Raw genomic sequence first — 25,549 nt, forward strand, 5'->3', positions numbered from 1 at the left:
GGGTGTCTCGGGGCTTGGATGGGACACCAAGAGGCGTGGGGTGACATACCCACAATCGAAGAGGAAGGCTCCCTTTCCTCACCATGGAATCAGGACATGTGAAAATGCAAACTCCTTTCTGAGGGATCGAACCCCAAACCAAACTAAAGACAGGGCTTTGTGCGCGTTGGCAAGTCAAAAATGCTAACGGCCGGCACCTTTCGTGAAGTTTACCTCCCGTCCTGTGTGCATGCACCTGGGCCCAGCCTGGGAGAGTCCAGACTCACGCTGCTGCTGTCAACAAGCTGCTGCACTGAGCTGACCCAGGCACGGTGAGTCCCGGGCCTTTCGGGTGGTCGGCCTGGCTTTTCATCCCGGCCACGTCCGGCTGCAGGGCCTTGAATAAGTCTTGAGCTTCCCGGGCTCTGGCTCCCAGCCCCGGGAGTCAGCCTGGAAGTGCCTACTGGGGAGGGCTGGGAGCAGGGGTTCTGGGTCTGCCTCAGGCCTCGAGCCAGCCGGCACGTTAGGAAGGAGCCGGAAGGTCCCTCCCTGTGGTCGGGCCCTCGGTGACGGGAAGGCTCGGGCAGGGCACGGCTGATGCTATTCCTAATGTGGAAACAACGCTGGCGAATAGCTGAGACAAGATGCCAGCACACTGTTCCCAGAAGCCCAAGTGGAGAGACTTGGCTTGGAATCAACGAAGTTCCCGAGAAAGGCGCAAACTCCAGCAAACAAGACTGCTTGCCCTCCGCAAGGCTCCTTCCTCCGCGGGGCTGCTGCCCTGCGAGTGTGCGATGAGCTCGGCTCCCCAGGCCCCAGAGGGTGGTCCCAGGAAATCGGGGGGCGGGGGGGCTTACCTGGCATCGGCTTTGCCAAGTTGGATGGAAGGCTTTCGTGTTGCAAAAGGCAATTCAAACAAAGCAACTGCTACGGTCTGTTCCTGGCACGGAGGGTCGGAACCAAACAGCCCCGGGGAGCCCTTTGGGCCGCATCTGACCAAACTCCCCGGCCGCCCCTGCCGCTGTGGCCCGGCTGGGTCAGGAGCCCGCTCTGCCGCCGCGGGGGGCTGGGGGAGCCAGGGGGGCAAGCGGGGTGGGGGGAGCAGGAATGCAGGTGTGGCTGGGAGGGGGCGCCGGGGCGCTCAGGCCTGGGGGCAGCCACCTGGCGCCCGCCTGCTGCCCGGGAGTGAACCCGAGTGAGCACAACACCCTGTCGGGCCAGGCCTTCGGGCCCCCGCAGCCAGCCGGGGAGTGGGCCCGGGCGTCCTGCAGCGCGAGTGGGTGCGAGCGGGCCGGGCCTGACGGGCCTGGGGACGGGGCACGGGATGGCAGTCCCTGCTAGCTTCCGGAAGACGGACAGGGCTGGTCAACGATCGCAGGGACGACGACGGCCGAGGTCCCGTGCGGGCCGGGGGGTGGCCTGGAGGTGGCGGCCCGTGAAGGGCAGGTGTGATGCCCCGGCCAAGAACGAGAAGGCTGAGTGAGCCGTCCTGGGGCTGCGAGGTCGCCGTGTGTGTGGCCAGGGCAGTGGGGGCCGAGTGGGGCTCCCAGATCCAGAAGCCGCAAAGACACGTGGGTGTAGAAAGCCCGGGGGCCCGGAGGTTGGCTGGAAAGCTTGGGTGCGTGTGAGCGTGGGTGTGCTGAGCCCCAAGGATCTCTGCGCCGCCAACCGTCCTGCTCACCCCTCCAGGGGGCTGTCCCTTGCCTCCGGCTCCCCCTGCACCGCGCTGCGCGCTGGGACCTGTGTCGGTGAGCCACGTCCCCTGCCCTGCGGCCCCGGGGCTCCTGCACTCGCCCGGCCCTGGGCCTTCGGCCGGGAGAGCCCGGGTTTCTCGGCGGGAGTGAGTCAGAGCAGGGGCCCGGTGTGCTGGAGAGACTTGCCCCGGCCTGTGCGATCACGGGCAGACCGGCGGGGCGGTGGGCGCAGGGGACAGGAATCTTCCTGTGAGAAAGGGCTGGGTTTTCCTGGGGAAAACCTTGCGGCCTGTGAGCACTGCAGCCTCTGCCAGGCTGCCTCTCGGCTAGGCGAGGAGCTGTTGTGAGCCGCGCCCGGCCTTCCTTCCGGTAAGTTCCCAGAGGGGGTGAGGGCCAGTGCCCAGCCCCCCTCCCCGTCCCCCGTGCCCTGTCCTGATTCGTCCAAAGAGGGTGCCGGGCTTAATGATTTCTCTAGGTCCTCACAGCTTGCACTGGGGGCCGGTTCTGAGTTCCAAACCCGTCTGCCACACAGTGATGATGGCGGGAAGTGCTTTTGGTTGGTGGCTTCCAGAAGCAGGCATGTCCCCTGGTGTTGCCAGCATCTTCCTCCACAGGGGGGTCCTTTCTGAGGTGCGGCCGCTCAAGTGGGATGAGCCTTTTAGGCTGGTGCTCGTAGGTTGGGACCTGGGGACCCCCTCGCTATCACAGCAGCACCCTCCTCAGACAGAAGGTGCTCCGCTCTCACTGGGGCCCGTTCCTCACCCGGCGGCACGTGGGTGGAAGGGACGGTGGCCCTGTTTTTGGTCAGGCACGAGTTCGATTCCCCGGGAGTAGCTCGTGACCGGGGGGCGGGGGGTGTCTCTCGCACTGTTCTTACCAGGCACTGCTGGGCTCCCCAGAGTGGGAAGTGGGATGATAGATGGCTGCAGAAGGAAGGAAGGCGCTAGGAAGACAGGAGAGAAAGAGCCTACCGCCAGGGAGGAAGCCCAAGGAATCCAGAGGGAGCCAAGAGACAGCAGGCCTCGCCAGGTTCCCAGAGGGTGGCCCTGGCTGGCCCTGGAGTGGAGAAGGCCTGAGGGGTGTGACGAGTGGGGGCTCTGTCGGCTGCCTCCCCTCCCTCGCAAGTCAACAGACAGATGGACAGACAGACAGACAGACAGGAAGTGCAGAGAGAGCTGGCAAAGAAACGTATGGAAAAAAGTCAAGGGAGAGGGAAGAACAGGGGCAGGTCAGTATGTGCCCCTTGGGCCGACCCACGCCCCCTTTTGTCCCTTCATTTCCAGGAAGGGGGGTGCTGCTGCCTCAGCCAGGCCCTAGCTGAGGTGCTCCCGGGGGCCGAGACCCGTTTCTGTCCTCAAGTGACCTGGAGCTGAGCCTCCTGCACACCTCTCTGGGTGGAGTGGTGGCAAGACCCCTCTGGGACAAGCTCCCGCCTACGTGATGGCTGTTGGCTAATGTTTGTGGCCCGGGTGGGGAGCCCATTGAGTGTGCAAGGGAGCTGGAGGTGTGTGCGGCCCGTGGTTTGGGGAAGGGGTGTGTGTGTGTATGTGTGTGTGGGTGCGCGTGCGTGCATGCACACGTGCTGTTTCCGGAGGGGACAAGGTGGTCCGGCGGGGACTGGTGCGGCCCACATCCCTTCCTTAAAGGGCAGAGTGGCCTGAAACGATAGTGTAAGCAAGAGGAGGGATGCCCCCCACTGGGGACCTCTCACCAAGTCCTAAAAAAGGAAAAAGAAAACGAGAAAAAAAAAAAAGAAGAAAAACAAAGAAGGGGAAGGGAGGGAAGACAAAGAAAGACAAAAGAAAAAAGAGAAAGAGAAAGAGAAAGAGAAGAAATCAAGCAAAAAGAAAATCCCAGAGTCTGGTGAGGGAAAAAGCGTAGTTAACGGCTCCCATCTGGGGGGAAGCGATGTGTTCACGGAGGTGAGAGTTGCCGGGTCTCACTGGAAGGAAAGGAAAGAGGTAGCATCGAACCATCCCGGGGGGCTCTGGGCTCATACTCGAAGGCTCACTGTCTGGTGTTTGACATCTCGAGGTTGTTACAAGAGGCAGGAGGCCCGGGAGGAGCTGGGGCTCACACGGTTCCCGGCCCTCTGGCTCGTTGGGGAAACCCCGCCGTGGCGGGTTCGGGGGGGCTCTAGTGGCTTTCCTTTTGTCTTTGTAAAAAGATGTGAGCAATGGTGGAAGCTTCTACCTCGCTTAGGGCAGCCCTTGGGGGGGGGGTTGCCCTGGAGCACAGAGGAGGGAGCCTCCTTCTCCCAGCTTCTCGGAGGAAGGAGGACAGGGCATGTGGACCGGATCGGGGTAAGACCTGCCAATGCTGAGGCCTGTTCGGAAAGAGCGGAGGTGCCTGGGGGACAAGTGGAAAGGTGGCAGGGTGCAGGCTCGGGCTGTGAGGAGGACTCCGGGCCCAGGAACACCTTGGACGCCTCTAGCGGCGTGGGCTCGGGGCACGTGAGCACAAGCGGCTGGCCACCCCGGAGCCCGCCCGGGACCCGGTGCCGGGGCCTCCCGAAGCCCGCCTCCAGTGTGACACCTCCGCAGGGGGAGTTCTGGAAGCTGCCGCTCCCGCCCCACGTAGGTGGGCTGGAGCCCTGCGCTGCCAGCGATGCCCGGGACGGCAGCTGCCTCCCCGTCCGGCCCTGGAGGGCAGCCCCGAGCCCGCGGGCCCCCCCACGGGCCGCCCCACGGAACCTTAGCAAGGCCCTGCCCCGACACCAGACAGCACCAGAAGCGGCCCGAGTTCATGAAGAACCATCGGCAAGTGCAGACAAGTTCAAGAAAAGAAAGACCGATGACAGAAGGAGCGCTAAACGAAAACCAAAAAAAACCAAACAAAGCAAAGAACAGGAGGTCCAGCAGTGCCATGGACTCAGGACATTTCATAAGAGAATATGGCTTTGGAGAGACACACCGTCTGGGCGGGAAGGACTGGACAGGGCGGTGGAGGAAGAACGGAAAAGCCACGGTGAGCGGAGGATGCAAGACTGGAAAAAAAGAGAAGGAAGAGGCGGGGAGGCTTTTCTCCCCCCGAGATGCCATTTATGAGAGAAAAGGGGACTCAAGACTCACTCCCAGCGGCACTGGTGGGATTGGCGGCGGAGAGAATTGCGTGAGTAGGGGTAGAAAGATTGGTTACGTCATGGAGCTGGCTGAGGACCGAGGACCTCCGGCGCACGGCACCCTGAAATGAAGCGCTTCTCTTGAAGGTACTCACTACCTCCATCTGTGGGAGAGAAAATGAGATAAAGGTTGGCTTGCACTGTTGTCCCTGCCAGCGCGCGGGGGTGGGGCTGGGTGAGGACGGGGCGCCACGCTGGGCTCGGGGTGTGACCGCGACGCCTCATCTAGGCCGCCCCGCTCCCTGGGAGCCGACAGTGCGTCCGCGCCGTCCAGCAAGAGAGGGACGGTTTGCTGAGCGAATGACGAGCACCCACAAGACCGGGAGGGCGGGGTGGGGGGGGCGCCGCAAGCAACCGTCGGGGAAGGAGCCGCTTGCGTTCACCGCATGCTCATCGCAAGCCGCGTGTCAACAGGTCCCCGCGTCGGCCGGCTGCGGGGGGCATGTGACAGCTCCCCTTAGGACGAGGCCCCCTGCGGCCATCCTCGCGGGTGGGGTGGCGTGGGTACAGGGGCCCTTCCCTGGCCTGCCCTGGTCTACGCGACACGCATCGACCGCTTGGCACTCCGCTGGCCTGGCCCGCCCTGCCCTGCAGTGACTCAGGGGGCTCCCCCGTGGGCGTGGGCGCTCTCGGTGAAAGACTGGACTTAAAAAGAGAGAGGGGGGGATTTTGCCAAAGCACCCGCTCTGTCTTCCCGGACCCCTTCCGCAGGGCCACAGGTGTGGCGGGAGGGACAGCAGAGAGACCGGAGGGGCCTGGGAGCAAAGACGGCTTTTGCTTTGTCCTCCGCCCTTTAAGCCTCCCAGGCGTCAAAAGGCAGGTGGGTCTATGGGAAGTGAGAGCCACGTGGCAGCTTGCTCGGAGTCCCCGGGCCTTCCGACTTCCCGCCCGCGGCCCTTCACCGGCCTGGAGGCCTGGGGGTGAATCAGGCCTGTGGCTCAGTGGCCTCGCTGCATGTGGCCCCGTCGGAGACCGTGTGCCTGGGTTCCGGGAGGGGAGGCCGGCCCAGCACGGCACGCTTTTGGCTGCCTCTTTGGGGATGCCTTCCAGGGCTGGGGTGGGGGCAGGCCGTTTTGGCCTTCGAGGGTGGCTCTGATTTCTGGAAAGTGCCATACAGTTCACTGGATGATGTGAGCAGCAAAGCAAATATGCAATTCTGGACCTGATGCACACTGGCTACCTACTCTGGCCCAGAGCGAGGGGCCCCATGCCACCCCCAAGTCCTGCGGTGGCTCTGTGCTGGCCACTAGGTCCAGCGGGGTGTCTGACACGGGGCCAGGCTTCTCGGAAGAAGGCAGTTGAGTGCTCAGACTCCCCCACCCCAACCGAGATGAAGATGTGCATGATTTCGATTCCTAGACGCGCAGTGGAAAAGGCTACTGCCGTGTACTCTGCCGCCGAGCCCCCTTCCACCCACACAGCCCGCTCTTCAGCAAGGGCACCTCACTGCCGGGACGGACACCCATGCATAAGGCACACTGAGTGGCCACGGGGGGCTGGCACGGCGTCTAGTGTGCCCCAAGGCACGGAAGGAAGACGACCCAGGCCATAGGGCCCCCTCTCCCTGGGGGCAGGGAGGCTCTCCTCCCTCGATGGCCAACAGGTGTCTAAGGTCTGTCTCAAGAGGGCACTCTCTACGGCAGCAGAGGCGACGAGGGAAGGAAAAGATGCTTTTCCTGCCTCTGATTTGACCTCTCCTCACGGTGGCCCGATGGGATGATGGTATCAATCAAAATACCTCACACTGGCCCCCTGCCCCCCAAAAGCCAACTTGCTGCTGAAGCTTCTCATTGGCCCATAATGCAACGTGAAGTAGACCGCAGCATGAGCGCTTCAAAAAAGCTCCATGGTCTCCATTTCAAGGACTCTTAGCAATTCTGGAATGACCCCCCCCCCCCCCCCCCCGGTCCCCAACCCTTTGGGTGTATTAACACGTTAGTATGGAATGATGGTGACAGCAGGTAGCAGGTTACAAAATGCCTTCACTTAGCAACGTAAAATGCTGCGCTGGCCTCCCAAATCCAGAGAGCAACTTTGTGGTTCGCAAAATCCAGAAATCTAGGGCCGGCTGCCTGGAGCGATGCTTCCCTTGGCTTGGGGGATGCCTACAGCTGGAGGACTTGATTTGTTTCTCAAGCAGGTATTTTGAATCACAAAGAACAGATGCTCTTTAAGAAAATGAGCTCAAGTATCAAGTAGCCAATTGGTTTGGCACTCTTGATGAGCATGGGGGATGTGAGGTGACAGTGTGACCTCTGGAGGCAAGAGTGGCTGTATGGGGAGGGCTAGGAGTACGCTAGGGGATGGGGAGGGGAGACTCTTGCTGGGTGACTTCGGACAAGTCCCTTCTGTCTGGGTCCCATTTCACCATGTATAAAGTGACTGGTCAGCGTCTACATGGGCGGTGATTATCAGAACGGCCCGTAACTCCAAGACCCTGATTGAGGGGACACACTTGACTAGCCAGGCAGCGGTGGCAGGCCCGGGAGCCCATGGGCACACCGACACAGCTGGCCGGGAACCGCTGACCCCCAGATGCCTCACACTGGGCAGGGCTGCTGTCTCAGCTGCTAGAAAAGCACCATCACCTTGGGCTCATCAGCGGAAGTGGAGGGGGCTGCCTGGAGGAGCGGGGTGCTGCTGCAGTCACCCCCCGCCTGCCCCCTGCCGTCTCAGGCTGACTGGGCTCTGCCGCTGAACTGGGGCATGACAGATGGGAGCCCATGGGGCCAGGATGGGCTGGGCAGGGGCTCACGGCGTGCTGCAAGGCAATGAGGGGAGACCTGGACATCTGGCCACGGAGTCGTTCCTGTTCCTCTACTGGGCACTCAGCGGTCCATTTGGACCTAAGACATTCGTCCCTGGCCACGTTGGCCTAGGTGCTCGGGATGCAAAGACGAACGAGCCAGAGAACTGGCCTCCTGCTTCTCCGCTGGAGAAGCCCCTTGCATCCCTGGGGAGCTCCTTGAAGGTGACTTATTTGGGGCCGCCTCACCCAGCCCTACAATATCCCCAGCCCTGGGAGCAGCCCAGGACTCTGCAGTGTCGGTAAGTTCCCTGGGGCATTGTGCTCCTCGCCGATTCTAGCGCCCTGGGCTGGGAGCACGGAGGGAGTGGACTCAGAAGGCTGCAGGAGGAGGAGGGGCCCCGAGGGAGCACGTGGGAGCCGGGGAGTCCTGGGGCCCCGAGTGGCCAGCATGGACGCATAGCGAATGCATGTCTAGAAAAGCAGCCGGGGTAACAGGAACACAGGGTGCGTGGGATGACGACGCCAAGGGGCAGGGGCTGGAAGGCCACGGTCGGGACTCGGGACTCGGCCCTTAAGACAGGAAGAGCGGCTACACGGCCACGGCGGGGACGGGGGTCACCGGAGGGGCTCGGCGAGCAGAGGCTGGAGGGGCAGGCGGGAGGCCGAGAGCCTGTGGCCGGAGCTGAGGCTGGGGCCCGGGGAGGGGGCCTGAGGCTGCGCCCCGGGACACTGCCGGGGACCGTGCGGCACTAGCTGGCAAGCTGCGTGCGCCAGGAGCGTCAGGCCCGGGCGGGGTAGGCACGGCTGCTGAGGGCACCTTTGTGTGAGCTTCTTTGGGACGAGCCCGTAGCGCTGCGTGACAGGCCGTGTGACACCCCGGAGGCACACACTGGGGAGAGGTGTGCTCTCAGGTCATGCCCCTGGCCCAGGGGCCCTCGCGGGAATGTGCAGAAGGGCGGGGCTGGGCGCGAGGTGGGACCCCCAGCAGAGCAGTGGGAGCCAGGTCAGGGGCACGGGGCTGGGCGTCCTGGACAGAATGGACAGAATGTGGAGAGAGACCGGTGTCACCGGGGGCGACAGAGGCAGCAGGGAGACCTGAGCCAGGCAGACACTGGCGGGTAGGCCAGGAGGATGGGGGCCGGGGTGGCTGATTGAGGACATGCGTTCGAGGGGGACGGCTGGCGTACCAGCTGTGTGCGGACACAGGAAGAGCGTCTGGGATGGCACTGGGGCCCCGGCTGGCTCAGGGGAGGTGACGGAGCCATCAGCCAGCAGCTCAGGGGCTGGGAGGAGTTGGGCTCCGGGACTGTGGTCTGGGCCAAGGCCACTGTGGGCGTCTCGGTTCAGGCGTGGCACTCTGGGGGCTTCGGGTCGGGCAGAGGAGGAGACGGGGAGTGGGGGGCACTGGGGCGCCGTGCGAAGGCTGCCAGGGAAGGGGCAGGCAGCGGGGAATTGGCCAAGAGGCGTCCACAGGGCCCAAGCAGAGGCCACGGGACAGGGTAAAAGGAGGGGGACTGCAGCTGAGGCAGCCGAGGGTGGGGTGAGCTCTCACCCGCTCTTCCTTCCGCCCCTACTAGGTCCCGTGCCCCCAGCTCTGTGGGACTGTGCACGTGTGAGGGCCGCAGCAGCGGGGACCAAGGTGTGGGTGGGAAGTGGGGGTGCCAAGCAAGCGAGGCTGAGGAGCAGACAGTGGGATGGAGGGGACGGCAGAGAGCGGGGCCGACTGCACTCATGGAAGGGCGCTGGGAAGAAGCCTTGACGCAGGATGGAGGGACAGCCCTTGGTGACAACTGCCTCTGGGACGTTGGGGCAGAGGCCAGGCTGTGGTGGGACCACCAGTGAGTGCGAGGAGAGGATGTGGAGAGACAGCGAGTACAGAACATTCCAGCAGGAAGGCCACCTGGGAAGGGTTGGGGGCAAAGAACAGGGGTTCCTCGGGCAAGCGAGTCTCGTGAAGCCTGGGAAAGCGCCCGAGGCCGAGTGGTCCCCGTGACCAGGTGACTCCGGAGACCCCGGGCTCCCCGAGCTCTGATATTTGGACACTGAGATGAACAGAAAGGCCCAACCCTGTGGCCAGAGTCCGCTTGCACAGAATTCACAACACAGGCCGTGAACGGCGAGCTCGCCAAAGGCTGTTTGTAATGGGCATCTGGCTCCTCCAGGTTGTCACCCCCCTGCCACCCGGCTGTGTCCGGCAAATGACGCAAGGCCCCGCAGCCACGCAGACGGTGGCTGGTCTGTGCCCCCCAAGAGACAACTATCGGTCACAACAGATACCTTTCGGTGACACCTGCACCCGGCACGGGGGAGGGCCCCCGGGCTCTGAGGGACGTGACAGAGACAGGCCATCGAGACACCGCAGCCGCCAGCAGGCGCACCTGGGGATGGCCCTTGTCGCCGAGGCAGCAACACCCAAGGGTTTCCCTACTGGTAGGGGGCTCAGGTCGCCCGCTCTCTGCCTCTTGCTTGCTTGCCACCCTCCGAGGGCGGGAAAGCCAGGGTGGCCGAGTGGCACGGCGGCTTACCTGCGTCTGAATCCGATTGAGGCCCCGGAACCAGAGGATCTGGCCGCGGCGGAGCTCCCGCTCGGCATGGTCGATCTCTTCCTCCCCCTCGGCCAGCTCCTCGTCGGTCATCTCATCCTTCCCGGGCCCGTGCCCTGCTTCCTTCAGGCACTTGAGCTGGCTGGTGGGGATGGTGGCGATGACCTGCGGGGCCACAGGTGAGGGCAGCGGACACAGGCGGCTGTCAGAGCAGCGCTGGTCCTTTCCGGGGTGTGTGGGGGTGGAGGCGGTGGGGGCTCTGCTGGGCCCGGGAAAGGCCCCAGCCCGCCCGCCGCCCTCTGACCCAGGCCGAGGCCCGCGTCTATGCCCCTTGCGCTCCGGCCTCGTGCACCACTGTCTCCCCAACGGCTCTTCCTTGCGGGTGGAGCCGGGGACGGGATGTCCTTTCCTGGTCCCCGAGGCTGCCTGCCTGGGCCACCTGTGCCTGCTGCCAAGTGCTGCTCTCCAGAGAGATGCCAGCCTCTTTCCCCTGACCCGGAGCGGTCCTGGGGGAGCGGGGCGTGGAGGCCGTCGGGAGCAAGGAGTGGTTTCCAGCGAGGGGAGGTGTGGCCTTGGGCCTCGGCTCCCGATGGGACCTCTAGGCCCCCAGTGCGTCCTGCCTGACGAGGGGGTCTCCGTCTCCCTGGGGCCGAGGGCCCGCCAGGCAGTCTGTGCCGACGCGTGATTCCTGGCGGGGCCCTGGGCCACACCTCTCGGCCTCACGTCTGGGGGGCAGGGCCTGGGTATCCGAGGTCACCCCGCGGGAGCTCCGGGCCTCCGGGACCGACCCTGCACCCGAGGCTCCGGACAGCGGCCCTGGTGGCAGCGCCCCGTGCGTGTTGTCACACTTCACCGCGGGGGGTTCCCCCCCGGCAAGGGACCTGGTGGCTCGCCCCTGCTCTCTCCCGGACCCTGCCCTGCACACACTCGATCTTGGACTTGCAGCTGCCAGAGCTGTGACAGGATGGCATCCGCTGTTTAAGCTGTGCTGTTTGGTTGGGGTGGCCTGAAGGGACTAAGACGCAGGACAAAGTGGATCCTGGACTTGGCCTCCTGTACAGTGTTCTAGAACTGCAGAGCAACGCTCTTGGGAGCCTCCTGTGCACTGTGGCCTGGGCTGTTTCCTAACGTAATCGCTGGGTGCCACCAGCCTCCCGCCGCACGTGGCTTTAACTGCCAAGGGCTTGAGGTGTCCGACTTTCACCTTCCATCATCTCAAAGTGTTTCTTCACTTCCCTTGACCCTTTCTCTTTGCCCTTCGGAGAATTTCACAGGGTTGTTTAGTTTCAAATGTATGGGTACTTTCCAAGCCACCCCCATTTTAGGGGACGATTTTTGGCTTCTACCATGAAAAGGGGAGTGGTGGGTGATTTTGCTGGGGCTTTGTGACATCCCAGCCATGGCCCTTTGCCTTTCCTGTGCTGACACTGTCACCTGCGGCCTTGCCCCCGAGTGGTGACACGGCCCAGCCCTGAGCCCTGCTGTGAACCCACCGGGTGCAAGGGCCCCGAGGCGCCACGATCCCCCCGCATCGTGCCCCTCTCTGGTGCTGTTGTGAAGGACACAGCTAAGGCGTGGGGCTGGGGAAGGCGACAAGGCAGACACTCACCTGTCCCCAGACCAGCTCCCCAACGCCAACGAACAGGCACCAGAGCCACTGCTCCGTGGACAGGGGGGAGCAGCTGAAGGGCTTTCCACCGAACTGGACGATGACAATCTGCAGGGGTGGGGTGGGAGGGAGGCAGGTCCAGCCCGGCACAGCTACTGAGGCCCCTCCTCCAGCACTCAGGGCCCGCCCTCCAGCCCCCCTCCCCGTCAGAGGTCACAGGGGCTGTTGGTTCCCCAGGCAGACGGGCCTCTGGCGGGGCTCAGCGGATGGGCCGCATTTCCAGCTTCTCTAGACCCGACGCTTTAACACCTGCCCTGCGCGCGTGCTGGCAGGCCGTGATCCGGACACCGAGGACATGCCCCGCTAGCCCTGCCCGGGCCACCTGATGCCCCGCGGCCCCTTCCTAGGGAAGAACAGCCCTCCGTGGGGTGAGCTTTTTCAATACAGACCAACCAATCCGGGGCCCACGCCGCAGCCACCCCTGTAACTGTGCTCTCCTCTCCAGGCCACTGCCCCTGCCTGCCTGACCCAGGGCCAGGGCCCAGACCAGCAGAGGCAGCCCTGTGGCCCCCAGAGCCCTGAAATCATTCATACCGTGAGTCCTCAGCCTGCTCACCCCACCTCAGTTTCTCCCAAGAAGCCTCCATAAGCCTCCCCGCTCCCTGCTCTGCCTCCTGACTGACCCAGGTGCTTCCGCGGGCGGCCCCCCCACGGCAGGGCGGCCCCCTCCTTCGGGAAGCGAGGAGCTCCTGTAAGGAGCGAACTGTGCTGGCCTGTTGCCCTCACCACGCCTCGTGTTTTCTATTAATACACCCCATTTCTGAAGGCTCAGCCTCTCCTCGAGAGTTGACTGGCCAGCCTGTCCACAGCACGGGGCAGGCAGAGGCTGGTGTGTCAGCACCGGAGCTAGGAAGCGCATCCCGAGGAACTTTCCGGGGTTCTGGTGGCCCCCCACCAAGGAATCATATGCTGGAAACGGGAGCGGCAGATTCCGAGAGGACGGTGAGGGGGTTCATCCTGAGTAAGGCCCTCTCCGGCTCTCTGGGACCCAGCGGGTGAAGCCAGGGCAAGGCCAGGACGCTCTGAAGATGGGCACAGAGGACACGGGGTCCCAGGGAACGCGGGCAGGGGCTGGGAGAGCACAACGGGATGGGCGGGCCCCTCGCGGGCCCGGGACAGAGCCCCTGCGCCCCCACCTGCTGTAAGAGTGGGACCGCCCCTCCTACCTGAATTGCAAAGGTGCCCAGGACGATGGTGCAGAAGATGGGGTTGCTGAAGATGCCATGGAAGACGTTCCGCTCACCATGGATCTTGCGGGCATTGATCTCGTTGAAGAGCTGCATCATGACGAAGGTGTTGAAGATGATGGTGTAGTGCTCGGAGGGTGGGGAGTGCAGGGGTGCGTTCCTCCCGCTGTCGATGTCAAAGAAGAGCTCCCCTGCAAGCCAAGGGGCGCGTGAGGGGAGCCAAGCCCTGGGCGGACACGGCTCCCTGCCGGTGTCACCTGAGGGGTGCCGGGGGGCCGTGCCGGGGGCACACGCAGCCCCAACCCTGTGGCGGGACGGCTGAGGGCAAGTAAGGAGTCTCACCCCACAACCTGACTCGCAGCCAGGTGAGAAACCCCAGGTGAGAAACCCTCCCCAGGGCAGGAACGGAGACGCTCAGGCCAGGTTGAGCCGCGGGTGGGCCCGGGAGGAAGCAGGCTGCAGGCCGGGCCTCCTCTCTGCCCTGTCCCTAAGCCCGGGGCCAGGCGACGGCCCTCAGCCAGGCCACGGGGCGCTTGGGCTCCCAGGACATCAGAGGAAGGCCCCCCGAGAGACCCCCTGCGCCCCCCTCCCCGGGACTGCTGTCCCGCAGCAAAAGCTGTCATTGGGGACTTGCCCAGGGCGCCCTGACATGAGGGACAGGGGCCAGGACCAGCAAACCCAGCCCCGCTGCGAATCAGGGGAAGTGCCAGACACAGAGGCAGACGGGAGGGGGGCATAGCTGCCACTGCTGAGGCTCGGGCTCCCGACTCCTCCCGCAACTGCCTTCCCCTCCTGCCCTCGCCCCCCTTCCCGCTTCCTGACCCTTAGTGCCTCTCCCCTCCTCCTCCTCTCTGCCTTCCTCTACCGCCTTCTTCTTCCTCCTCCTCCCCCTCCTGCTCTCCCTCCTCCTCCCTCTCTTTCCTCCCCATCCCCCTCCTCGCACAGGGCTCTGCTCATTGTCCCCTGGAGAGATGGTCGTGGGGCGCGTGGACGGGTGTGCGCGATCTGGCTCTGGGTGGAGGGTGACACATGCTGTCTGTTCTCTGGGGAGTGGACGGTTTCTCGGCTGCTCAGGGGCCTGTGACCCCTGGGGGGGGCACACAGACAGGGCCGGCAGGGAGGTGAGGGAGGGGGCTCCGAGGTGCTCATCCGTCCCTTCCGCGGGCGACCTACCGACGAACAGCAGCGTGAAGATGATGGTGAGCTGGTACACTGCGTGGCCCAGAATGTTCTTCATCATGGTGCGAGAGATCAGGGGCTTGTCGCGGCCGTACGGTTTCCGCAGCAGCAGTGCCTCGGTCGGTGGCTCCGTGGCCAGGGCCAGAGAGGCGAACGTGTCCATGATCAGGTTCACCCACAACATCTGCACGGCTTTGAGGGGAGAGTCCTGTGGAGAGGAGGCAGTCACCCGAGCGCGGGGCGGGAGGCCCGCCGGCGCCACTCCCGGCGACCAAGTCGGCTTGGGGGCAGCGTCCCTGGCAGGACATGCGGCAAATCTGACTCCCAGAAAAAACATGACCTGGGGCAGCCCGGGTGGCTCAGCGGTTTAGTGCCACCTGCAGCCCAGGGTGTGACCCTGGGGTACCGGGATCGAGTCCCACGTCGGGCTCCCTGCATGGAGCCCGCTTCTCCCTCTGCCTGTGTCTCTGTCTCTCTTTCTCTCTCTCTCTCTCTCTGTGTCTCATGAATAAATAAATAAAATTAAAAAAGCAAACGTGACCTCTCCGTCCCTGTCGTTAAGGTTGGCGGCGAGTTTTTGGTGTGTTTTCGGAGTCCTGCTCCCTGTGTCACCTGGGGGCAGTGGTCTAGAAGGTGCGGTCCCAACTGTCAGCAGGAGCTTGGCAGCCCCGGCCACTGCAACGGGCGCTCTCCCGACCTCCCGCACCCAAGGGGCAGGAAGACACAGGGTCTCCCCCGCACCTTTCTCCTCATTGCCCCTGTGCTGGCGAGAAACCAGCCCCGTTCTGGATGATTGTGTTGCTCTGAAACTTCCAGAACTACAGATCCACAGAGGCAGAAAGCAGATGAGTGGGTGTGGGGAGCTGGGGGCAGGGAGGCTGGCATCGGGGTGAGGCAAAGGTGGTGGCCCGGGTGCTGCCGGGCGGTGCGCGTCCAGTGGCTACGACAGGGCAGCGTATGCGATGTGGACTTTGTCTCCCTGAGGAAGACTTTTCAGAGGGACGCGGATTCTGGACACTCAACTACGGGGGAGAACTGGACTATCGAAAACGGGGAAGGGGCTCCTCCGTGGGTTTAAATACGGAGCTCCCATCGGAGCCGGCACTGGCCTCCCGGATCTAGCCCCACGAGAAGGGAGAGGTCCCCACAAACGCTTGTACGCGCCTGTTCACAGCCCACAAACGGTGGAAGCGACCCCAGTGCCCATCGATGGAGCCAGGGACAAACGAGAGGCGCTCGCTCCATGCGACGGAGCACGGGTCTCACCAGAAGGGACGAGGTGCCGATCCAAGCCATCGCATGGATGGACCCCGAAAACATGATGCGCACCGAAAGGTGCCAGACACAGAGGACCACGTGTTATTTGGTCCCATTTGCACGAAAGGTTCCAGAACGGGCAAGTGTGTAAAGATGGAAAGCAGACCCGTGGGTGCCAGGGACTGGGGGACGGGCACGGGGATGGGGTCTTCTTAGGGGCTGTGAAAATGTCCAGAAGCCAGACAGGGGCAGGGGCTGCACACACTGTGGCTGCACCGAATGCCACTGAACGGCGTGTGCTCTCAGATGGTGACCTTTTTAGCATGTGATTTCCACGTCAGTTAAAAACAACGTGCAGCGGAGCAAAGACCTGGCTGTCGCCGGCGAGCCCTCGGGCAGGGCTCTTCGCCCGCACGCTCCTGGGAGGGGGGGGTCGCACTGGCAGGGGGGGGAGCGCCGCCTTCTGCAGACCCCGTGGCTGGTGGGAGGGCGAGCCCGGGGTCGGCCTCGGGCACGGCACCCCCTAGTGCCCACCTGAGTGATGCAGGCGCCGGTGAAGGCCACGATCACGGCCACCACGTTGACCGTCAGCTGGAACTGCAGGAACTTGGAGATGCTGTCGTACACGTTGCGTCCCCACATGACCGCCTTGACGATGCTGGTGAAGTTGTCATCGGTCAGGATGATGTCCGAGGCCTCCTTGGCCACGTCAGTCCCTGCGATGCCCTGGTTGGGGGGTGCGGAGACACGCACAGTGTCCACGGGCCCCTTCCCCAGCCCCCCACCTGGGCCGCCGGCCCGGCCTCCCTTCCAAACGAGCCTCCCCACCAGCTAGACACGGATCTTGTGTCGCGCATCGCGGCCTCTCCTACGGGGCAGGTGGTCTCACGGCAAGGTGAGGGTCTTGGCTCAAAAACCGAGAGGGTGCCGCCACCATGGCCACCGCTGTGGCATCACGTGCGGGGCCCAGCTGCCAGCGCGTGGCCGCCGACCAGCCTTCCGTGCGGTGTGAGCGTGCCAGGGCCGCTTGCCATAGGAGCTCCGGGAGCGCTGGGCCGGGCGCCTCGGCAGAGCAGGGACATGGCTGTCCGGCCTGCACGGAGCTGTTTGGAGGAGGACCTGCGTCCCTGCTGCTCAAAGCCCCGGGTGCCCGGACAGCTGCGGCCTGGCAAAGCTGCACACCCCGTCTGCTGCCCCGAGGCTGGTTCTCACCGAGCCTGGGGGCTGGGGCTTGGTCCCCTTCTGGGCCCGGGGTTCTGAGCCGGACTGGCCTGTACCCCTGGCGCCCGCCCACGGCGCGCTGCAACCACTGTGGTGCCAGGCGGGGAGAGGGGCTCGCAGGGTTTCCGCCTTCGGCCACCGAGCGGGCCTCGTCGCCCTGCCACCCGGGCAGCGGGCTCAGGGCTTTACAGCAATACTGGCTCCACAGAAGCAACAGGAGAGCAACACAGAGGACAAGCTCGTCTGGGGGGCTGTGGTGATCACACTTGGGCCTGAGGGTCACTTCATTTTATTTTATTTTATTTTATTATTTTATTTTAATTTATTTATTATTATTATTTTTTCTGAAGGTCACTTCATTTTTTTAAATTTATTTTTAATGTATTTTTATTTTTTTTGTTTTTTTGTTTTTTTTGAAGGTCACTTCAAATGACCCAGTCCCGGCCGAGGCGGGTGCACAAGTGCCAAGTCCCCCCGCGTCACCTCGAGCATCCCCACACCGAGTGCCTTTAAACAAATCGCACGTTTGTCCCCTGCCCCGCAGAGCCTGTGGGGGCCCAAGTGGCCGGGATGAGAGAGGAGGAGGCCTCGACACCAGCTCCCACCTTCCTGCATGAAGCTCACATCCTCGAGACATAAGACACTACCTGGTGTGGCGAACCAGGTGGGCGCGGGGTGGCTTACCATGGCGAAGCCCACATCTGCCTTTTTGAGGGCTGGCCCGTCGTTGGTGCCGTCCCCGGTCACGGCCACCACCTGCCGCTGCTCGCCCGTGTTGCTGTCGATGATGCCTGCAATGCAGAGTGGGGCGTCTGTGCCCAGGGCTCCTGCCTGGGCGCCGTGGGGGGCTGGTGACTCACGAAGCCCTTCGGGCTCGCCACCGTGCCGACGGCCCCCCGGCCTCTGCACTTCTGTCACCTTCGCGGTCCAGTCCCTGTGCCTTGACAGCGGCCCGGCCCCCTCCCCCGGCCCCGGCCCCACACCCGTCAGATGAGACAGGATGGTGCAAAGGGGCAGAGGCAGGGGGCTCAGCACCGGGGGACTTGGAAAAGCGTCTCCCTCCCCGGCGCCTCAGTTTCCCCATGTGTTACAACGAAAGGCCATCCTGTCCTGGCGTCTTCCACCCAGGTTGTCAGCCAGGAGGGGCAGAGGAGTGAGCCCTGGCCTGTCAGCCCTCGTTACCCCCTGTTTTCCTGGCGAGGAGACTAAAGTGCGGGGGGCGGGCATGTCCAGCAGCAGCCCAGGACCCCACCTCCTAGGCAGGCCCTGGAGCTGGGCTTTGGGAGTCTGGCGGGGCGGCACCTCGGGGAGGGGTGGGGCGTGGCGGGGCGAGCCCCATTACCTTTGACCAGGGTGTGCTTGTCGGTGGGAGACGATCGGGCGAGGACCCTCAGCTTGGGCCACACCTTGTCCAGCCGCTCCTGCTCTATCTGGGAGGGGGAAGCACACAGAGGCTGCAGAGCCCGGGTGGGGGGTGCCGGGCAGAGGTGGGGGGACAAACAGCCAGAACCCTGCACTGAGGCCGGGGCGCCGCCAGCCCGGGACTACCTCGCCTTTCTCATTGCGGATCCGCCGGTTGAACTCCTTCCCCTCCAGGCACAGGAAGTCCTCCCCAGGCTGGATGATGCCGCACTTGGCCGCGATGGCCCGGGCCGTGTTGATGTTGTCTCCAGTCACCATGCGGACCGTGATGCCAGCACGCTGGCATTTGCGGATGGCCTCAGGGACCTGGAAGAGACGAGAGAGTCACTGAGGCCGGGCCCATCTGTGTCTGGGCTGTTCCCTCTCCCTCTGTGCCATCCAGATGTGTGGCACCCTCCCCCCATCGTGGTCCCCAAGGAGGGCATCTGGGGAAGACACAGCTTGTCTCCTCTACTGCCTGGTCCGCAGCGGGCAGGGTGCCTCCTCAGGCCCCCAGCACCCCTCCCCAGCCCTGGTGCTTGCTTCACGGTGCTGGGCCCCAGGACCGGCGATGACTCAGACCCAGGCCTCCAAGCACCAAGAGGGCTAGGAGATGGCACTGGAAGCTTTTGCGCTGTCGAGGAGGCACCACCGGAGTCGTGTCTGGAAAGGTGACCAGAGAAATCGGCCGGCTCCGTCAACCCCATTTTCCACTGGGAAACGGAGACGCAGAGCCGCCAAGCCAGGAGGGGCCCTGGTCACCAGGCTGGCTGGCAAGGTGGCTGTGTCAGTTAGCTCTGCGAGAGTGAGAAGGCACCTCTGTCCCCAGCTACCCTGCCAGATGGCAGGGCTGACGGCAGGCCTGTCCCTTTGGGGCCCTGACTCAGGGCCGGCTCCTGGGCATCAGCAGGCTTGTGGCCAAGCTCTCACTCGCCCGCCCCAGCCCGCTCGTTTTTACGACAACACAAAATCTGAGACACATAGAGCCACAGGCTTCACGTGACAAGGTCCTGTCACTCCTCCTTAGGGGAGACGGAGCAAGTGGATGAGCTGCTGAGGTGGAAGGGGGGCAGGCTGCCTTCGGCGGTACAGAGATGGCTGTGGCCAGGGTCCTGGGAGTACAGGGACGATGCCCCCCTGGGTCCCGGGGGTGTTCCCACACCCAGCAGCCTGGGAGCACCGTTGAACGCCAGCCAGGGGCCTGTGGCCGTGCAGGGCTGTGGGGGGGCGGGGGCGGTGGTGGGCAGCTCCGTCCAGAAGGCGAAGGCCCTCGGGTCTATGCCAGGGGAGCAGAGCGGTGTGACTCGGCCTCCTCGTCTGTGCCTCCCCTCCCCTCTGGGTCGAAGAGGAGAAAGGCCCAAGACCGTGCATCCCCAGGGGTGGCCCTGCTTTTGACACGACGTGGGTGCCACCGGAGAGGCCTCGGGAGGAGACAGAGGGTCCCTCCGTGCCTCTGGCAACCCGCGCCGCCTGCACCTTGCACGGTCCCCATGGGGCCTGGTGTCCTAGTGCTGCCGTGGGCGCTCCACCCTGGGCTCAGCCCCGCGGCTCTCCCTCTCTCAGGGACCTCCTGTCCCTGGGGACCGACAAGTGGCCCCTGTGTTCCTTTGTTCTACGGCCTGTTCAGCTCCCGCCCAGTTTGTCCGTTCCCTCTGCAGAAAAGCTGCTGGTAGAGCCATCTACGCAGACCAGCTTCCCATCTGGACCCTTCCTACAAGTCTCTTTGAAGCCTCCTCCCCCATCTGTCCCAGCTGCACGCTCACTCCATGACATCCCTCAGATAAGGATGCTTCCGGAATCTCTCCCCCGCCAGGATCTTCTGCTTTGAGCTCCCCACTCCTACAGATGCCTACCCCTTGACATCTCTACGGGGATGCCCCGAACCTCACTTGGCCCCAACCGAACCCTTGACTGAGGACTGCCCCCCACCCCCCAGACCTGTGTCCTCTCGGACTCCCAGCCCAGTGACAGCACTGCCATCCACCCGTGTGTCTGAACCAGAGCCCTGGGAGTGGCGCCTGACTCTTCCCTCTCCCTGACTCCATCAGTCCTGCGGGTGTCACAGCCCTCGAGGTCCTACCGGCGCCGCCTCTCACCTGGTGGAGGCAGAGCATGAGCAAGGGCGGGAGGGCAAGGGGGATCGAGTGTGCCGGGGAGGTCTGACCTGGGGGACTCCGAGGCCCTGCCCTCGCCCGCCTTTCCTGACCTTTCTGGACTCCAGCAGGAGGTCGTGCGGTGGCAGGGCAGGCAGGAGAAAGGGGCCATGCCACGGAGGCCGGATGGGAAGAAGGGCTGCCCCTCCACCCAGCCAACCACCTGGGCCGCTCGCAGAGAGGCGGGTGGCTACCTCGGGCCGCACGGGGTCCTCGATGCCCACGACGGCTATGCAGGTGAGGTCGCCCACGACCTCGTTCTCGTTGTCCCAGTCGGGCTCCTGAGCGGCGGCGAAGTCCCGGTAGGCAATACATATAGTGCGCAGGCCGTCGCAGGCCATGGGCTCGATGATCTTCTTCACCATGTCATCCCGGTCCCGGGGGCGAAAGCCACGCAGTTCACCGTGGCTGTTTAAGATGTTGCTGCACCTGGGGGGAGGCGGGGGACAGAACGACACGGCTTGGTGCCAATGAGGCGAGGGGAGCTGGACCAGCCGGCGGTCTCAGCGGGCGCCACTCAGTGAGCCGTCCGTCCTGTGTGGCAGAGGCTTCTCAGGGAGGACGTGGCCTGCCTCTGCGGGGCCTAGCGGGGTCCCCCCACGCCTTCACGTTCCTCCCAGCCCCTCAGAATGTGACCTTATTTGGAAAGAAGGTTGTTGCAAATTCAGATGAGGTCATGTTGGTTTGCAGTGGGCCCTTGGTCCACTAACTGGTGTCCTCATAAAAAGGACATCGAGACAGAGACACACACGGACGGGGCAGCGTGAGGACGCAGGCAAAGATGGGGTGACACATCTCTGCGCCGAGGAGCTCCAAGGACTGCTGGCAGTCGCCAGAAGCTGCGAGAGACCAGGAAAGAGCCTCCTCTGGCAGCTTCGAAGGGAGCACGGACCTGCCCACACCTTCGTCTTGGAATTCTGGACTCCAGAACTCTGAGAGAACAGTTTTCTATGCTTTTAAGCCATCAAGTTTATGGTCCTTTGTCCTGGCAGCTCCAGGAGCCGGAAACTCATAGACCTGTGTAGGCAAGGCTGACCCCAGCCTCACAGGGACTCTGGGAGTTGAGGCACATTGTTCTTGCCCCTCTAGGCTTTAGGGCGAGAGTGTGGGACACCAGCAGAACTGTCACTCCATGGAGTGAGGCCATGACAAAGAAGCCACGGTGGCGTAAGCCCTGGTGAGCCCACGATGGCGGGACTGGTGGGACTCAGGTGCAGAAAAGAAGGGGCAAAGGCACCAAGGACACCAGAAGCAGGCGGAGGGCGAACGGGAGCCCCAGACAGATTGGGGAAGGGCGGGAAGTCACCATCACAGGAAGAGCCGGTGGGGACTCCAGCCTTTCTGTGGATTCAGTCACGTAAATCTCACGACATTCCCAGGAGGGAAGTATTTGTGGTGTCTCCGTGCAGGGGAAACTGAGTCTGTGGCAGAGGAGTAACTCGATGTTCACATGCCGGCTAAGAGCAGAGCACGGGCTGGAGCCCAGCGCCCAACTACAGGAATCGGGCTTTTGGGCATGGTACTGCGCCTGCCGGAGGGGAAGGGAAGCACACGAAGGGGGCTGGGCCCCCAAATCCAGCTGCCACACCCACTGGGATGCGGCAGGACAGCTTCAGGGAGAGGAGATGAACCCCGGGCCTCCCCCAGTTGCAGCAACAACTGCTGCAAAGGGGGGGGCCTTTGCACCCGGGGAGTCTGTGCCTGGGCCGAGTTTTGGGGGAGGATATTCTTGTTTTAGAAGGTGGCTTTGGAGGAAGTGAGGAGCTAGGTGGGCAGAGTGGAGGGCGGGGGTGGGGGCCTGGAGGTGGAGCTGCCTGCTCCCCCCAGTTTAGTTCTCATTACAGCTTTATTGAGATCTAATCCACACACCACACAATTTGCCCATTTAAGATGTAGAGTCGTGGGCCGCCTGCGTGGCTCAGTGGTTGAGCGTCTGCCTTCGGCTCGGGGCGTGATCCCAGTCCGGGGATCGAGTCCCACATCGGCTTCCCTGGAGCCTGCTTGTCCCTCTGCCTGTGTGTCTACCTCTTTCTCTGTGTCTCTCATGAATAATTAAATAAAACCCTTTAAGAAAAATGTGGAGTCGTGCAACTGTCACCACAGTCGATTTTAGGACATTTTCATCACCCCTAAGAGAAACCCCATACAAGCAACACAAGAAATAAAGAGATGAACTGGACTTTGCCATTGGAAGACACTTGTGCATCCAGGGATGAGTCAAGAGGATGAAAAGAAAAAAAAAAAAAGCCAATCAGGAGAGCGAAAGACGGACCTCGGCCGGGGAGAAGGTAATTAGAAATCAGGTGTGGTGAGGGTCTGGTACCCGGCGTACAGCAAGAGCTCTTCCAGCTCAGCGACATCAAACCCAAAAACTCAAATCGAAGAAGAGCAAAGGCCTGGACTAGCTTTTTCTCCAAAGAAGGCACACAAATGGCCAGGGAGGGTATGGGAAAGTGCCGACATCACGAGTCGTCGGGGAAGCGCAAAGACAACCACCGAGAGGCCCCAGATCACAGCTAGTGGGATGGCTACGAGGATGATAGCAGTCGTGACAGTCCTAAGGGACGCAGAGGGACCCATGTTGGCGAGAATGAGGAGACGCTGGAACCCTCAATTCAAGTGGCCGGGCTTGATGTCACAGGCACTCTACCGCCATAGGGCCCCCGTCCTGCGTGGCCGGCCGCCAGCCCCCGGGCGCCCGCTCACTTTTTCAGCAGGATCTCCGAGGCGCCCTTGCTGAAGAGGCGGAAGCCGCCGTCAGGCATGCGGATGACTGTGCTCATGGACTTGCGGACGGAGTTGAAGGTGTACACTTTGTAGAGCTTGTCTTCTGGAATCTGCTCCCGCACAGGCTGGAAGTCCCGCTTCAGGTCCAGGACAAAGCCCAGCAGGGCACACTCCGTCTTGTTGCCCACCTGGCGTGGGAGCGCGCCTTCCTTCTCTGGAGGCTACGAGGCAAGGGGAACCAGCATGGCACCGGGGCGGGGGCCGCGTCTGCCCTCCTGGTGGCCCCCGGGGCCCCGCCTGGCTGTGGCCGCCTTGTCTCTAGGGGGTGCTGGCAGGGAGCCGACGAGGGCCTCCGCGGGGACTAGATGGGCAGGCTGCCCACCGCGCACGGGGCTTGGAAGGGGTTTCCAGAAGCTATGGGTGCCCGCCCCGCAGCCAGGACCGGAGCCCAGGGATGAGTGGAGGCCGACCAGCGTCCCGGAGACCACGGCAGCCCTGGTGCCAGCTGACGCTGCCGTCTCCCGGCTGGTCCCCTTCCTTCGCCCCGCCCCAGCCTGGCCCGGCCCGCGGCCCGCTGCCCGCTGCCCGCTCACTAGTATTTTCGTGGTGTAGGCACTGTTGATGGAGATGGCGTGGACCAGGAGGTCGAGGATCTTGGGGGTCAGGGTGCTGGGGGCTGGAACCTCCTTGTAGTGGGTGTCCCCGAGGTAGGACTGGACCACGGTCATACGGTTGGTGGTGAGTGTGCCGGTCTTGTCCGAGCAGATGGCTGTGGCGTTGCCCATGGTCTCGCAGGCATCCAGGTGGCGGACCAGGTTGTTGTCCCTCATCATTTTCTGTAGAGGGCACGGACGGGGGCTTGGGTAGCCAGCTGTCCCCGGGAAGCTTGGCCCATGGGGTGGGGGAGCGGGAGGTTGTCAGCATGTCCCGTGCCAGTCTGCTCGGGCGTGCCAGCCTTCTGGGTGGCACTGACAGCCCGGACGGCCTCGGTCAGCTGGCCAAGCGGTCAACTCTGGGCAGCCGCTCTCCCTAGAGCTCGCCTGGGGCCTCCCTGCTTCCAGGACACCCCCCTGCGTGTAGCCCCCTCTCAGATCACCCGCTGTCTCTGTGGTCCCCCCACCCCGCCCCCCATGATCTCCCAGTGTCTTCAGCCCCCTCCTGGTCACCCACTTTGTCTCCGAGCCCTCTTCTGCGAGTGACACCAGCACCCTCAACGTCCTGCAGAGGCCAGGGCTATCCCACGGCCTCCCTGCTTCCCGGCTCATCTCACGGCTCCCCTGCTCAGCGCCCCCGCGCCCCCCACCCCGACCTGATCCCAAATTTCCTCCAATCCCCGCCGCGCCAAGTTGCTTAATGGCTTCGAACTCCGCCTTCTGGGTCTGTGTCCTGGTATCAAGGGATTCTCACTCCTACTGTGTTGTTCATTATTATGATTACCTTGACCGAGTAGGCTAAGGAGATGGTGACAGCCAGAGGCAGGCCCTCCGGGACGGCCACGACCAGCACAGTGACACCGATGATGAAAAACTTCACAAAGTACTGCACGTAGACGGGCGTGCACTCCGCCAGCCACACTCGGCCGTCCACGACGAAGGTCTCGATCACAAAGTAGAGGACCAGGATGATGACAGTGATGGCAGACATCACCAGCCCTGCGGGCCACGGGAGCCACCGAGGGTGGGGGGGAGGGGAGTTAGCGGGGTGAGGGAGGGACGGGGGAGAGCGAAGGAGACGTAAGGGGGGCTGCAGCAGGGGCCGCTCCGGCTCAGGGGGGCTGGGGGGCACTCCCTTCGCCCGGCCTCGCGGAGGAGGTCGGGAGCCCCGCTCTCTGCCTGGGGCTGCGCCAGACCCCATGGCCACTGCGGCCCCGGCGGGCCCCTGGCTGCCTGGCTCCCCCCCGCCACCTGCGGCCCGAGCCCGGAGCCCAGCGTGGGCACCCACGGGTGGCGCCGCGGCCCCGCCTCCCCTGGCCGCACCTGCTTTCCCGATCTGCACCGCCAGCTTGGTGAGCTTGCCCTGCAGGACCGACTTCTCCTTCTTGGGCACGCTGGCTTTCTTCTTCTCCCGTTCCTCCATCTCCCCGCCCTCCGCGCTCTTCAGGGGCTGCATTTCCATGGCCACCGCCCCGTCCTGCTTCTTAGCTGCGCACAGGGGAGCCCCCCAGCCCAAGTTAGGGCCCCGGGGCGGCTGCGAGGGGCTGGCGGGCTCAGGGGCTGTCTGTGATTTCCGAGTGACACAGCCCAGGGGCGCTGTCCTCTCCCTCCTCTCTGCCCGGCAGCCCAGGCCCTCCTGACGCGGGCGGGGGCTCCAGGGCCGTCCTGGCCGGGGTGGACGTGGCCGTCTCGGGCCCTCTCAGCGCAGAGGACACGCACCAGCACGAGTCACTGGGACACACACACACACACACACACACGGTGGCCGGTCCCATGAGGCCCCAAATCTCGACACCTGACAGCAGAGGCCCGGGACCCAGGGAAAGTTCCAGAACCTTGAGCTGACCAACTGGTCCTCCGGTGTCCAAGCCACCTCCCTGCTCTCCCCAGGAGGCCTAGGGCCCCCTGCACCCTTCTCCCCTGCTCCCTGCCTCTCCAGTGGGTGCCTTGACTTCCATCAGGCTCCGGGCCCGCCCTGGGCGCCCCCTCGGCCCAGTCCCTGGCAGCAGGTGGCTG

At 63.8% G+C, this 25,549-nt stretch overlaps 1 protein-coding gene across 5 annotated transcripts in view; it reads right to left on the bottom strand.

Annotated features, from left to right (window-relative positions):
- Positions 1 to 25,549, bottom strand: part of ATP2B3 (ATPase plasma membrane Ca2+ transporting 3) — a 61,966-nt gene that overhangs the window by 8,968 nt on the left and 27,449 nt on the right. For 2 of the 5 annotated variants that reach the window (XM_072818047.1, XM_072818046.1), the window contains exons 8-21: positions 24,857 to 25,021; positions 24,318 to 24,532; positions 23,474 to 23,716; positions 22,860 to 23,101; positions 20,348 to 20,582; positions 18,148 to 18,327; positions 17,942 to 18,029; positions 17,284 to 17,390; positions 15,913 to 16,104; positions 14,116 to 14,329; positions 12,922 to 13,133; positions 11,696 to 11,803; positions 10,069 to 10,251; positions 4,745 to 4,898 (exon numbers count right to left, since the gene is read on the bottom strand). In XM_072818047.1, the coding sequence (XP_072674148.1) occupies positions 4,745 to 4,898; positions 10,069 to 10,251; positions 11,696 to 11,803; positions 12,922 to 13,133; positions 14,116 to 14,329; positions 15,913 to 16,104; positions 17,284 to 17,390; positions 17,942 to 18,029; positions 18,148 to 18,327; positions 20,348 to 20,582; positions 22,860 to 23,101; positions 23,474 to 23,716; positions 24,318 to 24,532; positions 24,857 to 25,021 (2,538 nt within the window). The remainder of the gene's footprint in view (positions 1 to 4,744; positions 4,899 to 10,068; positions 10,252 to 11,695; positions 11,804 to 12,921; positions 13,134 to 14,115; positions 14,330 to 15,912; positions 16,105 to 17,283; positions 17,391 to 17,941; positions 18,030 to 18,147; positions 18,328 to 20,347; positions 20,583 to 22,859; positions 23,102 to 23,473; positions 23,717 to 24,317; positions 24,533 to 24,856; positions 25,022 to 25,549) is intronic. The other 3 variants (XM_072818044.1, XM_072818045.1, XM_072818048.1) reach the window with 2 other exon arrangements.

The sequence above is a fragment of the Canis lupus genome, chromosome X, assembly GCF_048164855.1.
Source record: "Canis lupus baileyi chromosome X, mCanLup2.hap1, whole genome shotgun sequence".
NCBI classification, from domain to species: Eukaryota; Metazoa; Chordata; class Mammalia; order Carnivora; family Canidae; genus Canis; species Canis lupus.